At 38.3% G+C, this 17,950-nt stretch overlaps 1 protein-coding gene across 6 annotated transcripts in view; it reads left to right on the forward strand.

Moving 5' to 3' along the window:
• CAMK2A (calcium/calmodulin dependent protein kinase II alpha) overlaps positions 1-17,950 on the forward strand; it is a 149,903-nt gene that overhangs the window by 22,700 nt on the left and 109,253 nt on the right. For all 6 annotated transcript variants that reach the window (XM_026686234.2, XM_087955175.1, XM_087955177.1 and 3 more), the window contains exon 2: positions 14,766-14,860. In XM_026686234.2, the coding sequence (XP_026542019.1) occupies positions 14,766-14,860 (95 nt within the window). The remainder of the gene's footprint in view (positions 1-14,765; positions 14,861-17,950) is intronic.

The following is a 17,950-nucleotide window of genomic DNA, read 5'->3' on the forward strand; positions in this document are numbered from 1 at the left end:
GTTGCTATTCTTCCTTTGAAAATATTGTCACGTGTGGTTCTCCAAACAGTCTCAAATCACTAGTGAATGCCTGACTATCCTGAATGCAAATTATAAGGAAGAAGAAAGGAGCCAAGTGAAATTTGAATTTATGTATTTTTCAGCGCCATTAGGGCTGCCCATTTAGGATATACAACCCACTATTAAAACCTGGCAACTGGAACATCAGTCCTCAGCTTTAAAAAAAACAGCGAGCCAACTTGTGAATTAGTCTTGGGGCACTAGATGCTTCATAGCCACCAGATTCCTGGTGCAAAGCTTACTTTCCACAACTGGTATAACCACTCTCCTTTCTTCTTTTGGCTTTGTGAAGGCAGCATTGCATGGCCAATGTTGGGGGAAAAGTTGAAGTTGGTGAGGAAGAAAGAAAATGATACTAGGAAATGAGGAAAGAGAGCATATATATGGTGGGAGAATTGGAAGGGGGAAGACCATGTATACTGTAGATAAATGGTAGAAAGAGAATGTGGTAGTTGGGTGGAAAAAAGCACATGTATGGTAGAAGTTTGAAGAAGACAGAACCCAATGGCGCGTAAGATTGGAAGTATCTAGGCAACGTTTCGATGAAGTCTCATTCATCATCTTCAGGCTTCTGTCTTCAGCTCTGTGCTTCTCAGAGTGATGTGAGCTTGCAGCTGCTTCTTCCTTTTAACTGCTAGTGGGGGTGTGACTTGATTGGGTGGGGGCTTGGCTGTGTTCTGATTGGGTGGGGGTGTGTTCTCATTGGTTGGGGTTTGGCTGTGTTCTGATTGGTTGGGGGTTGGCCATGTTCTGATTGGCTGGAGGTGTGTTCTGTTCAGGTGGGGGCTTGGTTGTGCTCAGGTTGGTCTTAGTTACTGGGGATTTGAGCTGGTGAGCTGTGATCTTGCTGTTTGGCTTCGAGTTCGTGGTCGTGCTGCATCTTCATGGTGGGGTCAGTTCGCTTCATGTATGGCTCAGGGGGTTTGAAGTGGGTAGTGATGCAGCTGCAGTGCGGCTTCTGGTCTGTGGTCGTGTCTCATCTTCTGTGTGGGTGTGAGTCTGCTTTTATGTGGAAGTGTGGTGGTGGCATCTTGTGTGGCCCTCGTGGGTGTGGGTCTGGTGTCATTCATCATGTTAGGTACTGCGTCTGTTCATGAGGGCGGGTTTCCAAATGGCTGGTACGCGGGAGGTGTCATCTCTTTTATTCATGCTGTGTGGGCGTTTTTCTATCTCTATGGCTTCTCTGATTATTCTGTTGTTGAAATGTTCGGTTTTGGCGATAGTTCTGGTATTTTTAAAGTCAATCTCATGTCCTGTGGCTTTGAGGTGTTGGACCAGGGAAGAGGTCGGTTCTTCTTTTTGATTGAGTTCTTATGTTGTTCAACGCGTGCACTTATTCTCCTGTTAGTTTGTCCAATGTATGAGGTGGGGCAGGCGGTGCAAGGGATTTCGTATACTCCTTGGTTTTCTAACTCGATTTTGTCTTTAGGGTTTCTTAGGATGGTGGATATTTTTCTGTTTGTGCAGAATGCTGTTTTAATGTTGTGTTTTTGGAGGATCTTGCTGATTTTGTCTGTAGTGCCTTTTATATATGGGAGGAGGGCTTTGCCGTTCTCTTGTTCTCTGTCTTGGATTTTGGTTGGGGTTTCTTTTTGTTTTCTGAGGTTCTCGCGGGTATTTGTATGTGGATCTTTGGTTTGTTCTGATTGGCCACCTGAACAGAACACACCTCCAGCCAATCAGAACATGGACAATCCCCCAACCAATCAGAACACAGCCAAACCCCAACCAATGAGAACACACCCCCACCCAATCAGAACACAGCCAAGCCCCCACCCAATCAAGTCACACCCCCACTAGCAGTTAAAAGGAAGAAGCAGCTGCAAGCTCACATCACTCTGAGAAGCACAGAGCTGAAGACGAAGCCTGAAGATGATGAATGAGACTTCATCGAAACGTTGCCTAGATACTTCCAATCTTACGCGGGAGAAAACCCGAATAACCAAAGATCCATATATATATGAATATATGAAGATATATGAAGCCTGATGATGGCAGATGAGATTCTGCTGAAACGTCTACAACTTTAAAAGAACTACAATGACGTGGGAAAATACCCAACCAAGCCGAACACCATACATGTAAGTACCAAAACTTAAGAAAACATATATATATATATATATATATATATATATATATATATATATATATATATATATATATATATATATATATATATATTATGTAGGTAGGTAGGTAGGTCACAGGTATTGTGCCTGATGATGGCAGATGAGATTCTGCTGAAACGTGCTACAACTTTAAAAGAACTACAATGACGTGGAAAATACCAACCAAGCCGAACACCATACATAGACCAAAACTTAAGAAAATATATATATATATATATATATATATATATATATATATATATATATATATATAGATAGATAGATAGATAGATAGAGAATGGGTGTGAACGAAAGAATACAGCAGGTGGATGTGGAAGAAACACTAAATCAAGGGTGTCAAACTGGTGGCCCGTGGGCCAGATATGTCACATGCAGGCCACACCTACCCCAGCTCTGCAAAGGGAAAAAACATCACAATATGTCACATGACAACAATGTGATGTCATGAGTTTGACAGCTGTGCACTACATAAAGTTTGGTAAGAAAGGGCATGATGGGTAGACAGAGTCTGTAAATGAATGCATCGGGGAACATGAAGTACAGGAGGGGAAGATGAAGAGAATATTACAGCAATGATTCATTTTCTGTATTTTCTTTATATCCCACCTTTGTTATTTTCATAAACAACTCAAGCCAGTGAACATATCTAATACTCCTTCCTCCTCCTATTTTCCCCTTAACGTGAACCCTGTAAGATGAATTGGACTTAGAGAAAGTGACTGGCTCATGACCATCCAGATGTCTTTCATGGCTAGGAAGGACTAGAACTCACCAGGCTCCTGGTTTCTATTCTGTTGCCTTCACCATATGAATATTATATTATTATCATATATTATATGAATATTTTACACAAATAATTTGGTAGGTTCCAGTCAGGGTGTCAGATCTGTCATCACATCGCTTCAGCCCTGCTTCACATTGATGACAGCTTGTCATAATTGTTTCACATTGATGACAGCCTGTCATGTGGGGAGGAGGATAGATAGATATAGGGAGGTGGGAATGACAGAGGTGCCAACCAGAAACTTTGGTTGAATGATCCAAGGACACAGGCATGGGAACGGAATGCAAGCATCCATCAAAGAGGTGCCAAACTTTAGATCTGTTACCAAAACAACTAATTTGAACCTCATTGGACACAATAGGAAGGCCAAGGGGGAGGGCCTGGGTGAAGGGAAAAATACAGTGGAGCCTCTGGTCGTGATTGTAATCCATTCCCGGACTCTGGTCATGACCCGATTTGGTCATGTCTGGAAACATGACCAACTGCACATGAATGCAGAAAAAAATGGTGCCGAAGGGGAAATCAGCATGGAAAGGGAATCTTTCCATGCCGATTTTGTTCACCACCTGATTTTTGAATCATGACCCAATTCAAAAATCAGGTGGATTTTTTGTTCTCCACCCAATTTGGTCGTGAACAGGAGCATTCGCAACACGAGGTTCCACTGTACTAGGTTTATACAGGAATTCTTAGATCTTTACGTTGTAACCACTTGGCTTTAATAAAAGCATACCTTTTGCTACAAATGGAGTCGAGGGTCTTTCTTTCCAAAATGCCCAAGGCCAGGATCATCATAGTGACTTCCTCCCCTCCCCCTTATCATTAACCCCTGATAAGTAGTAAATTATGTAATAACTTCTCAGTGACTGCTCTCAGTTTTCCCAAAATTCTTAAATAACACATCCCCAAATCTGATTCAGCTAAATAGGCTCAGTTGAGCATCGTCCCTGTTCTAGAGTTGATCCGAGCGCTCAGGTCAGCCTGAAAAAGGAAATCACGGGCTTTTTGACTGAAAGTAGTAGGCTATACAGATAAGGACTGAAAGGTCACTTGGCAATTCAACTCAACTTTCCTATCAAGAGTTAGTACACTTGTAGCCCCTTACATTGATAAATGTGTCTGAGACCTTCTGGGAAAAGACATGTTTCCTAGTAAACAAGGAATGAAGTATAAGCGTTAAAAAAAATAGAAAGGAGAAAAAAGAGAATACATTGGAATCCCCAGTGAAGATTTGGGTTTTTTTAAACTGTACTCGTCAGGTCTGGCAGGTTTTGGCTTGATGCCCCTTTCAAGGAACTGTGAAAGGCAAACTTAAAGACATGAAAATATATAGTAAATATTAACACATTTGCCATGCAGCAAATAGATGAAAATGCTTACTTGCTTTTCAAGTACAGTGACTTTAAAACATCTGCATTATTACATAACTGCCATCAGAAATATTCTAAAAGATATTCAAACACATTTTAAAATTGTTTGATCTCTCTAAATCTAAAAAAAACATATGATGTCAAAAAGGGCTAATACATATTCACCCTATCAAAAATAAAAGCCAAAACATTATAAAACCACTTTTGTTATTCATTGGCATTCTTTCAAACAAGCATAGTGTTATTGGTTATATAAGATATAGTCAAAGCCCTTGTAAAATGCACTTATTTTCCATAAAACTAGAGACTTTTGATCTCAAAAATATGGTATGTTTATGTCAATTTCTTTCTTTCCTTCTTTCTCTTTTAAATAACCTACTTATCAGAGATTAGTGATAATACCCTTGGTCACCAATCTGTGGAGTCATAGTGAAAAAAGTACTCTTGTATATTTAGACATATTTCTGATCTATCTAAAAAAAACCTCCTGAATATCTTGGCAACTGTGCTTTCCACTTAAATAATACAGTTAAAACACAAAAAGCTATATTAAGAACAGACATAGCCCTTATGTTTCTAAAAAAAAAAAAGTGGTTATGACCTACTGCATTACCTACTGAAGGTAAAATTGTTAGAAAAAGAATAACTGTTATAAAATGGGACATTAATAAGTCATATGTATTTCCAGCTGGTACTGACACATTCTTAAATGAAAGATTTATTTGTCTCAATGAACAACAAGAATAAAAATATTGTTGGTGAAAAGTGAAGTAATGAATGGGGAAGGGAATGGGAGGAGGGTCATGGTGAAAAAACGGGGAAGCAGAAGAGATGGGAATGGGAAGAAAGAATGAGAGATGAAAACAAAACAAAGTAAAAAAGATGTAAAAAACAATTATTAAATCAAGGAAAGGTACTAGATGTCTCCATTCAGTTCTGCAGAGAGCAAGGATGCTTAATGTCAGGATCCATTTAATCTTTCTTCTTAATAAGGAGATTTACACAATTGTTCTTATTTTGTTCCACGTGCCAAAAGTGTAAATCTGACATCGGATTTTATTTTCTGTATAAAGTGGTCGACTTAAGGGAATTAATAAGAAGCCCACAGAATCCGAGCGGATTTTATTCATTCCTAAATTATGTAATTTTGATTTGATTTGGTTTTTTCAAGGAGGCATGAAATAAATTAAGCAAAATAAGTAAGCATATGCAAAATTCTTAATTAGACACAAGTTACCAAGCTCACAGACTGCAAATTGGGATGTAGAATATGGTGTTTGATGTTGCCCCCACAAGCTTGTGACACAGATCTGTAAACATATCCTTAGGCAACTGCTGTATTTCTTTGTTCATGCAATATTTTTATGGCTACTCAATTCACCAGTTATGACTCTGGACAATGAATGTAGGTTTTAAAAGACCAAAAAAAAAAAAAAAGAGTAAGCAATGAACATAAAAAATACAGAACCACAAAAATGAAGTGTAAAACAGCTCAAAATGGGATGGGTGGATGGAAAGGAAAGTATAATGTGTACAACAACACAAACCATTCAGCAGTTGGGCTCACCCAATGTCCTATCTTAGGGCTGGGCAGCAGGGCAGGCGTGGAACAGGTTTGTCAAGCTTTATGGAAGAACATTGAGGTTGGGACCAACTGAATATCAGAACTATGCTATGCTCAAGGGCAGTCTTCATGAATGAAAAGGCATGTGTCTTAAGTCCTGCTACGTAACATTGCTTTACAGATAAAATCCAAAACATTCCCTATGAGTTGGATGTCATGGGATGAGCAGACAACTGAAGATAAGCTGTCCTGCAGCTTGAGCCATGCAGGATTTTACATTGTTAATAAGCACTTTGAATTGTATGACCACCTAAAGGAAGGCAGTGAAATCAGAAAATAATAATAATGTCCCATGAATGTACAGTGATGTGTCCACAACTATCTATGCTGCTACATTCCAGACCAACTGTAGTTTCTGAAGCTACAGGAGCAGATAACCAAGACAGAAAGATCATGAGCAAGCGCTTCCTAATCCTGGAATGGATGCAACTAGTATGAAGATGAGTTGAGTTAGAAGTCCTCCTGCCACCTGCTCTTCAAGCAGTTCTATCTGGAGAAATGTAACATCTAGAAGTAAAGATGGAGAAACTTCAGGTGCCAGGGACCCCATTACAAGGGCCTGTAATGGAGTGTGAAAATAACATTGAGAGAGTGGAGGAATAGCTGTAGTCTAGACAAGAGAAATCCAAGTCAAAGCAGGAATAGAGATGGAAAGCATCTCAAACCTGACTCTCCATTGTTCTCTGGAATGTAAAGATGGGAGGGAGAAGGATTTTTAAAATTCTATAATTATAAAGGAAGTATTTATTTATTAATAAATGTATATAGTTGCTCAACTCACACACAGTGATTCCTGATCACTCTGAATGGGGTTCCATAGTCCAGTGGCAAAACCATGTCTTCAAGGCCTTGCAGAAGAGCAACAGAATGAAGAGCCTTCTTATCTCTGGGGAATGATATTTTTCCTAGGTCCCACCCCTTCCTTGATAGTTGGGATGCAACATGCCCTGCCTTCCAAGTCCTAGTGCTCTGGGTAGATGTAATTTCTTGGTCTGGATTAACTTGAAGAGCTGACAACCCTAAAACAAACCTAAAACCCACAGCTAGGTTGAGCCAAAGCCTACTATATTCATCCACATCCAGATACTGGGAATGAAAGTTGATGGCACACTTCAATGGGCCTTGATAGAAATGTATATCATCAGTGTATGATAACATTAATCTTGTACTTATGGATAACCTCATCCAACAGTGTTATGTTGGTGTCAGCCATGGAAGCCATATTTGTATTAGCCATATATATATTTTAGAAGCTTCGAGGCTGCTACAGTTAGGGCCTGAGAATTTGGGCAGAGGGGAATTCTTAGCGATTAGTAGACATTCTTCTCAAAAGTCAAGGCCATGTCATCCTGGACCTGGATGGGAATGGGTGAAGATTTGGCTTCAGATAGAATGATGTTCTGTTTCGGCCATGTGATGGACTGATGGTGCAAGGAATGGATCTTTCATTTTCACTTGGGGAAGGGAAAACCTGGAAGTTTCAGATTCGGGTTTTCCCAGATGTGCCAGCATGACTTCTTTAGTAAATTCTTACTTGGATGGACTTTGTCTCTGAGTGCTGAATGGAATTGGGGAGTTTCTTTGGAACACTGACAGCTGGTATTAAATGGGAAAGGAGAGCATAGAGCCCCAAGGAATCCTGCAAAACAGGGATTTAGTGCTAGTTCAGCCCTTCCTACCAACACCAATTAGCTTCAAAGGAAGGAGATCCAACCACAAAATTATGCCCCCAACCCTTAACTTCTAAAGCTGATCCAGAAGGATAACATAATCAGTAGTATTAAAGAACACTGAAATGGCCAGAATCTATATCCCAGACCCACCAAAGGTCATCTGTACATGCAACCAATGTAATTGCCTTGCTACTTCCCAGCCTGATACCCACTGAAAAGGACCGGCATAAATATTTCTCCCAATGTCCTTGTGCAGTATAAGCTGACCTTCTCAACAAGCCTCCTTAAAAAGGCAGTTAGAGACAGAACAAAATATTGTCCAGAGCGGTGCGACCCAGAGATGGCCTCTTGAATAGGGTAATGTACCATTGACTCTGATATTGAGCTGGTATCCATCAGATGTCAGGAGCAGACCAATTATATTTTCCTAGATCAGGCTTCTCTGGAATACAAACAAAGGGAAGAAGTGAGTTCAATAATGCTAGAGCACTAGGGTTAGGGTTAGGAGCTGTAAGGGACTGTAAGCAGCTTGGATGGATCTGTCTGTTTTGAGAAATGTTTTCACTCAGACTGTTCAGCCAAAATGGATGCATTGTCAAACCTGCTTTAGGCTTGGACCTCATTTTGCCTGTAATGAAATGGGCAGTTCAGGGCTTCAATTTGAAAACTCCTGACTATGTACAGGTTAAAGTGATGACTAAAACCACATAGCATAATTTATTCATTTCTTACTCAATCCTTAATTCCAGTTGTGTTCATTTATCATTTAAGGGTGTATGGCAGAGGTGATATTCAGCAGGTTCTGACCAGTCCTGGAGAATCAGTAACAGAAATTTTGAGTAGTTCAGAGAACCAGCAAATACCACCTCTGACTGGCTCCGCCCCCATCTATTCTCTGCCTCCTGAGTCCCAGCTGATTGGCTGGGTCTTCTTTTGTTGCCCTGCACAGGAGAACGGAACTGGAAAGCATATTAGTGGGGTGAGGAAGGAATGGGATTTTGCAGTAACCTTCCACCAGTAGTGGGGTGGAAATGGAGATTTTACAGTATCCTTCCCTTGCCATGCCTATCAAGCCACACCCACAGAACCAGTAGTAAAAAAAATTTGAACCCCACCACTGGTGTATGGTGTTACAAAGTTAGAGACCCTCAACCCCAAAGTGTTCTCTGAAACTATTGCTGTTTTCAGTGAAACACATCTGAAATCATTTGACGCATTATCCAGTGGAGGACTACTCAGCAGAAAGAATGACATGGCCATGAAGCTGGAGTTATTAGTTTCTAAATCAGTGGATGGATGAAAGATTCAGAAAGGAAGAGGCTAAGCTTTGTAGTAGGAGCCTCTGGGGAACAGATCAAAAAAGTCAAAGTCTGGTTATGTTGAAGCCTTATTCATTTTTTACATAGAACATGTGTGCAACACACATAGAAGGGTGAGGCTTTGTAGAGTCATGGCTCCCATCTTAAGATTTTTATTCTTCTCTACAAACAATTATCTTACATTTACAGCACCCCTAGGATTCTGGGAGCCAATTTACTTATGGTGAGGATAGATAAGTTGGATTAAAGGAGAACTGGAAGAATGTTTCCTATTACATGGCCTTGGTGAAGTTTAGTTTTGTGTTTTTTTTTCAATAGAACATTTCCACAGAAAACTCAAAGTTTAATTTGTCTTTGCAGCTTGACAGGCTTCTAGCTACATTCAAGAAATAAATGGAAACAAACAGTTCTTTGAAGAAACTCATAAAATGGCAACTGAACTATATTATCCAGAAACAATAGTGTAATTTTATTTTTATCTTAATGTGGGTAGATAGAGTCACCATATTTTATAACCTTTTCTGAGAAAGCCGAAGTAATGTGGATTTTTCAAATTCCAGATTGGCACCATTCTTTCTTTCATTAAAATGCATTACACATGGAACATATTGCCATTTGTGCTGGGAGACATTTGATAAGACAGAAGGTATTGAATGCTTTCCCTCAGTGGAAAAAGTCACCATTGAGGGTGGGGTGGGGAAAAGACAATGTGAAATACTCTGAGTGTGCCAAGTTCATTGCTTTTTATAATAGGAAGATTCTTTTCCTTGCATTTTTCACATTATATTTTTTCCTTCCAATGTCATTTGAGTGCAAATACATCCCGGGTTTGATCAAATACATGTTGGCCAGAGGTGGTATTTAGCAGGTTCTGACCGGTTCTGGAGAACTGGTAGCGGAAATTTTGAGTAGTTCGGAGAACCAATAAATCCCACCTCTGACTGGAGATTTTACAGTATCCTTCCCCTGCCATGCCCACCAAGCCACACCCACAGAACTGGTAGTAAAAAAAAATTGAATCCCACCACTGATGTTGGGCATATCAGATTGGAAAGACATTCTTAACGTCTGTACTTAGGAAGTCTTTTTTCTTCACTTTGGTCTCAAGACATTGCCACAATGGGTGAAGAATTCAGAAAGAAATCATCCCTCTTCATGCATTCAGTTCTGTTTGGGAAAGCTATATTTTTCCACAATATTTCTATGTTATGGTGTAAAATTTCTTGGAGAAAGAGCAAGCTATTGCTGTGATCCATATATAAATAGCAATTTCCTGTCAATTTCCTGTCTCAAGTTTCCCCACCTGTGAATAGCATCTGGCTTTTGGGAAAAATCATTATATTTGTGAAGTCTTTTCATGGTGCCTATTAAGGATCCCCTGGGCATTTCTTAACAATCCCTTAAAATGGGATCTCAAATGGTAAATTTCTAGGGATATTTAGATGATGGCCGCTGGAGCTTCAGCCATGGTGCTCTTAGCACTGTTGCAGAATTGAATCTCCAAACGTCCTGAAAGATTTAATTCCCATATGGAAGAAGTCACTAATTTTTTTCAGTGAGCTTCATAACTTCTTTCCTATTTCTTCCGGTGGTACTTTTCATCTGGCTTTGTTATAGGACCACCAATGACCCAGGAGGAATGAGAAGATGAGCGGAACAAGGGTAGAGACAGAGATGTCAGAGAGGAGATAGAGATAAATGGTAGATAATAGATAAATAATATGTGTGCTTGCATGTTAATGGATGGATCAATGAAAATATATAAAATAGAAAGCAAGTGTATAGGATGCATGTGAGGAGCAGAAAGATATTATGTTCAAGGATGGCCCTAAAACTGATATAAACTGGCATTTTGCTTTTCTATGGGTAATCAAATAGTTAGCTTATCATTTTTTCAATAGCAACATTGTCTTGTCTTCAGTGGTACGAGCATGCTGTGTTTTTCTTTTTCTTTTTTTTTAAATTTTTTTATTGGTTTTTAAAACAAACATAAACAAACAAAACATAAAAACATCAAATCATCTTCCATATATGTACATACAGTGTGCCGGTTGGTTTACAAATTGTTTTGTGCTTCCATTTCATAGTCTTCAATTATAATTACATTGTATATAATCTCATATTTTCAATCAATATATTAAATACATTAATATAATTATTAATCAATCATTTAACTATACTTTTATTCATTCATGTTTTCCAAAATGATCATATTTTACTTAATTTGTTTTATAACAATTCGTATCATCATCCCTGATCTATCCTAGAATCATTTTGTAGATACATCTTTATATATTTATTATTTTCTAAAAGTCTACATATTTCATTACTATATTTTATTGTCTAACCATTGATAGAATAGATCCCAAATTTTATAAAATTGTTTATCATCTTGTTCTCTAATTTCAAATGTCAATCTACTCATTTCAGCAAATTCCAATATTTTCTTAATGATTGCCTCCTGTGATGGTATTTTCTCATTTTTCCAGTTTTTAGCAAATACAATCCTAGCCACTGTTAATACATTTACAATCAGGTATTTCAAGTCTTTACTATATATTTCAGGTAAAATTCCCAATAAGAATATTTCTGGTTTCAAATCTATATGCTTTTTTGTCACTTTTTCCAACCACGTGTGGATTTTAGTCCAGTATTTTTTAGCATCCGCACAAGTCCACCACATATGGTAATATGAGCCAGGTATCTGATGACATTTCCAAGATTTTTTGGATTTATTCTTGAACATTCTTGCTATTCTTGTCTGGGGAAAGTGCCACCTGTAAAACATCTTATACAAATTTTCTTTATATGCTGTTGACTTTGTCATTTTATAATTTTGAGACCACAATTTTTGCCATTTCTCAAGATCAATCCCATATCCAAAATTCTTCCCCTAAGCAATCATCGTTTCTTTAACTTGTTCTTCTTCTAGTTTAATTTCTAATAAATATCCATACAATTTTTTAATCACCTTTTCATCAGTACCTGTCAAAATCTTATCTAAGTCAGTCAGTTTATCATAGAAACCTTCTGTTTTAGAATCTTTATCATACCTTGAATGTATTTGCGCATATGAAAACCAATTCATCTTTATACCTTGTTCCTCTAGTTTTTGTATAGATTTAAGTTCACCCTTTTCATTCAATATTTCACCATATTTAACTGTTTGTTCCTTTTTGTATATTATAGGATAAGAAAATGCTTCAATAGTCGATAGCCAGACTGGAATTTTCAAATAACATTGTCTTTTGATCTTCTCCCAATTTAACCACAGAGACTCCCGTATATAATGTCTTCTAAAGTACCCCTGTGTTTTAGTTCCTTTATACCATAAAAAAGCATGCCACCCCAACAACAGGTGACTGTTGTCTTTCTAATGTCAACAATCTAGTATTTCTTAATGTTATCCATTCCTTAACCCACATCAAATTTGTAGCTTGGTAATACAACTCCCAATTAGGCAAACCAAATCCTCCTCTTATTCTAGCATCTTGCAAAAGTTTTAACTTTATTCTCGCTTTCTTACCTTGCCATATATATTTCAACACAATTTTATTTAAATCTTCAAAGTACTCTTTTCCAAGCCTAATTGGAATTGTTTGAAACAAATATAAAATTATGGGTAATATATTCATCTTGACTGTTGATATTCTCCCTATTAATGACAGTTGTAAATTTTCCCATTTCGCCAAATCTAGCACTATCTGCTGTTTAAGTTTAATATACTTATTCTCTTTTAGTGTACTGCATCTTGCTGTCAAGTATATCAAGTATATCATGCTTAAACAGATATCGACAGGTGCCATTTTAAAATTAGCCAAGCTCTTCAGAGCAAATACTTTGCTCTTATATCTTTCTTCTCTGCTTCACCAGATATTGCATGGCAAGTAAAATACCCCCCTATCTATAATTAATTATACAAAATTTGATAATTATCTTTTGCAGTTTGTGGTTCTTCGAATTTGGCACTTGGAGGGCTTTAAAGGGAAATTACATTGTTGATAGGTACTGTTCATGAGATATAGATCAATTCCAGAATTGGATCCAGAATGCTCTAAAAATCTTTAGTAAACAATAGAAGGAGAATTACAAGATCCAGCACTACACATATTGTATAATATTGGATCTTGTAATTCACTTACAACAATAACAGCATAAAAAGAAATCAAATACCTAAAACCAAATAATAATACAACAACAATAAAGTAAAAGCAATTAAATAGCATATATATCAAATATCACAAACATTAGATATTAGATAGAATAATTGTTGCCAGTTCAGTGTACAAGTAGCCCTCCACTTATGCCCATGAATGAGTCCAAAATTTCACTTGTAAATTTTTACCGTTGTAAGTCGAGGCATCACATGTTTGGAATCAAAGTTGCAATGATCGTTTATGATAGTTGTTAAATAAACACCATAGTCTTTAAGCGAATCCATTTCCCCAATGGGTGTTTTGTTGGAAGCTGTAGCTAACACTAGAAACTGAGTGATGGAATGTACAGCTGGAGAATGAGTAAGGGAGGATGCAGCAATTCCCAGATATAAGCCCAAAACAAGAGAATGTTCAATCTTGAACTGGATGGGGAAGGGAGGAAAAGGATCAGTGTAACCACACCCTAGAATTTGCGAGTTTGCTTGTACCTATTATGTTAGAAAGTTATGGCGTTAGTCTGGCAAGATTCTGTCTTTTAGGTGTAAACTAATAAAGAATTGGACTCTCACTGTGTCTTTGGCCATATGCCTGACCTTGGTCATTAAGTGACTGGTCATAAGTTGAGGACTACCTGTAGTGCCAGCGAGTCAGTTTGATGTAGTGATTAAGGTACCAGGCTAGAAACTAGGGGACATAAGTTCTAGTCCCATTTTAGGCACGTAAGCAGATGTGGGAGTTTGGGCCAGTCATTTATTTACGGCAATGAAAAACCACTTCCCAAAAACCTTACCAAGGAAACTGCAGGGACTTGTCCAAACAGTGTCATTATTTCTTGGGAGATCCCGTTACAGATTAAAAATATAGATTATCATCTTTGTCTTTTGATAGGGTATGCAGTTGAGGTCCTGGACTCATGGCTTCTGATCAAGGAGCAGGAGAACTTTTGCCTAGTTCTGACTGGCTCATCAGTGCCCTTACCTCAAAGTGGAAGCTCCTGAGTAAAGTTACACATGCTCTTGTCATGTCCAAAAACAGATTACTGTAATTCACTGTATGTGGGGCTGCCCTGTAGGTTTTTGGGGCAGTCTCAATACTACCACATTATATCACTGCAGCAGGAGCTATAATAGTTGCCAGTCTTTTTTTAAAAAAAAACAACAACAAGTTTTATTAATTTTTCAAAAACAAACAAATCATCATTAACCATTACATACTTAAACCTTAATAGTTGCCAGTCTTTTGAGTGCAATTTAAAGTGTTGGCTGCTACCTGTAAAGTCCCATAAGGGATTGTCTTCTTGGCAGCATTTCTGCTTTTGGAGGCTGAAAGAATTGACAGGCCCAAGTCATCCAGCTGGCTTTGTGGCTAAGGCAGGACTAGAACACCAAGATTCCTGGTTTCCAGTCTGACACGTTAACCATTGCATCAAACTGGCTCTTGGAAAGTAGGAGGGGGCTGTTATAAAAGGATCAGCTCTAGGTGGCAAATATTTATTTAATTTATTTTTATTTTATTTTATTTTATTTGTCAATCGCTTACAAGATAATAGGTATAAGTATAAACATGAATAAGAATAGAGGAAATAGGTACAATAGGTATACCACTGTTTGGCCAAACTTCTCACATATATTTTGTTTTCATTCCTGCAGAGGTGCTTTTTCCATTGTCAGAAGATGTGTGAAAGTGCTGTCAGGACAAGAATATGCTGCCAAGATAATAAACACCAAAAAACTTTCTGCTCGCGGTAAGTGCTGTCTGGTTCTAATATTGTTGCCTTTATTTCATTTCCAGGCCATGAGTGGCATTTAAGCTACATCTTTAATAGTATTTTCTTCTATTTATTGAATCTGTATAGGAAGAGCTTCAAGAGGCATAGTCTACATCAGGGGTCTCCAACTCCTGGGGAGCAGCCCACTACTCAGCTGTGGCCTGTTCAGAACCGGGCTGCACAAGCAGCTGGCCGTCACATGCATGCATGCAGCTTTACTCACTCAAGCAGTGGCCAGCACAGACACACCAGCTTGCACCAGCTTGCACCAGCTTGCGTGGGCCAGTTCCCCTCTCCCCCCCTCATGGGCTGCCAAACTGTAAAAATTGGAGACCACTGGTCTATGCCGCTTATTAGCATGCAAGAAAATCAGGTGCCTGGCAGCGGTTGGATACAGAGGTGAAAACTGCAGGATAGGGATGAATAATGGGTCAGAAAATATAATGCTGGTATTATTTTTCTGTACACTCTTTTATTCCCAGATTTTCCAAGCACTAAACTTTTTGGTATGACTTTTCCAAATATTTTTTGCTTTTATCATTTGGAAAAAAAACTGTTGGCCTTTGTGCCACGGTAGAATCAATACCTAGAAATTGCTTTTCCTTGTTAAAGAGTAACATGTGTCAAAGGCTGCATTGCCCAGAATAGTGGTGGGATGAGGATCAAAACTAAATTTGCATTAATTGCATTCACATTGTCACTGTTTCATTTAAATGCAGAACCATTGACTGTCATGTCTGTAATGTTTTTCTTGGACACATAATTATTTACCCATTTAAGTTATTTGTTAGGTTTTTATCAAAGGTAGTACCAAGAGCAATAGGTGCTTTGGGTGCAATTGTAAAACATCTGGAGCACCACTCGAACACCAGAGGCATTGACAAAATCACCATCAATCAATTGAAAAAAAAAAGAGCTTTACTTGGTACTGCTCACATCCTGTGACAATACCTTTAACACCATCAAACAATCACATTTGCCTATCCCTGGTCTTTGGGAAGAATTCAAGAGGTGGACAATAAATGTCAGATTCAATATAATCTGACCACAATACTAACATCCCGCAATCGGTGGATGTTAGAGGTACTGACATTTAATATTATTAAATAACATCTACCGATTCCGTGTCATTGGGAAGGTGAACAAATATGCCAAATCCATTCTAAACAACTGACTGATTAGCTACCAAATGATGCGGACTAGCCATGTTAATGGAAACCATTGGAGATAGGTGATCCCCAAAATAGCCTGGCCTATTTCCATGTAGGGCTATAAAAGTGATAACCAGCAACTTGAATTGCACTCAGAAGCATGCTGGGAACTAATGCAGTTCACATAATAGTAACATTTGATGGATGTATTTGGTATGCCCAGTACTGCATGCTTCACTGCAACTGAAGTTCTGAATGCTCTTCAAAAACAGCGCTGTGTAAAGTGTGTTGTAACAGTTCAAATGAGAAGTGATTAAGCAACCTAAAACATGCACAATATTGCACAAACTGTAATTGTGTGAAGGCCTTTCCCATCCTTTCTCAAAATGTTAGGTATGCTTATTTCTTTCCCTTCTTCTAATTTCCAGCTAATTCTTGCTCCATCTTTCTGCCCTTTACCTCATTTCTCAGACAAAATCAGGCAGTTGATAAAGAGAGTTTTATAAGAGGCCACCATCACTGCCTTCAGTATCTTTCTATGGCAGGTTCCATATTCTACAGGATTCAGCTACAGGCCAAAGAACAGCAAGAAGTGGTATTACTTGAATGAATGTAGCCATCATATTTTAGCCCATACGGGGAGGTTATGGATAGGAATAAAACACAAAATGCAAACACTCCTTCCTTTAAACTGCCAAAACTAAAAACGAGCCTTGAAATATGCTTCTTTAGGGGAAGGGTTTGCAGGGTTTAAAGGAAGAGAATGGGAATGGGTATACTTTGGGAAGTAAGTTGCTGACATACCTACCCTGTCTCCATTCCTAAATCCAAAATTAAGCCATATGGACAGACTCGGGATAGGTTACAGGTGGGAAATTGTGGAAATTTAAGAGTGGGAGCTTTTTCCAAGTCATTTCTCACTATTATTCCACTGAGGTACAATGATGACTTTAATGCCAGCAATTAGGCCTTTAGCCAAGCTGTACAAAAATTATGCCTTAGGTCACAATATAAACCCTTTTTAAACTGAGATTTGGAGATTGGTCCCAAAAACTCAGAAGGCCTGGATGAAGTGAGTGTGGCCAAGAGAAATAGCACAATGGATTACATTACCCTAACTATTGTATGTTAAATTAACTGAAGACAAGTAATGTATCTATTCTATTAAAGTACTTTATTAAAGAGCTGTGGTGGTGCAGTGGTTAGAATGCAGGCTACTTCTGCTGCCTGCCAGCTGCCAGCAATTTGGCAGTTCAGGTCTCACTGGCTCGAGGTTGACTCAGCCTTCCATCCTTCTGAGATCGGTAAAATGAGGACCCAAATTGTTGGGGCAATATGCTGACTCTGTAAACCACTTAGAGAGGGCTGTGAAGGGCTGTGAAGTGCTATATAAATCTAAGTGCTATTGCTAAGTGCTATTCTCCATAGCTTCAAAATTTTCCTTGGCTGTCACATTAAGTATTTCAATTCGATAGGAGTTTTTGGAACTGATTCAAGCCATGGGGAAGGAGATCTTCTGCCTTAGGTTCATGCAGAATAATTATGATCCCACATTGCCTTTTATGGCATAAGAAACAGAAATATTTTATTCTGCGAGGGAATTAAAAAACAGCCAACTATTTAATTCTTACTACTCCAAAGTAATTTTTTATTTGATCATGATTCTGTTCAATGTACCAATTTGCTAAATCATCCAAACTTTTAAAATTATTTGCTCTATTGAGAATAGCCTTTGGAACTATCACCTTTTTGCCTTCTTGTATGTGAAAACTTGCTCTTTTCTTGGTTTCTCCCGTACCTTTTAAAGAAATTGAAATGAAGGGTATTTTCACACATCACCTCTGAATCTCTACTGCAATCTTCTTGATAATGTGGCAGAAAAACAAGAAAACATTTGTAGTGTGAATAAGCATTC

The sequence above is a fragment of the Notechis scutatus genome, chromosome 2 (assembly GCF_049901735.1).
Source record: "Notechis scutatus isolate UNSWTSFEM ecotype Mainland chromosome 2, rNotScu1.2, whole genome shotgun sequence".
In the NCBI taxonomy this organism is placed as follows: domain Eukaryota; kingdom Metazoa; phylum Chordata; class Lepidosauria; order Squamata; family Elapidae; genus Notechis; species Notechis scutatus.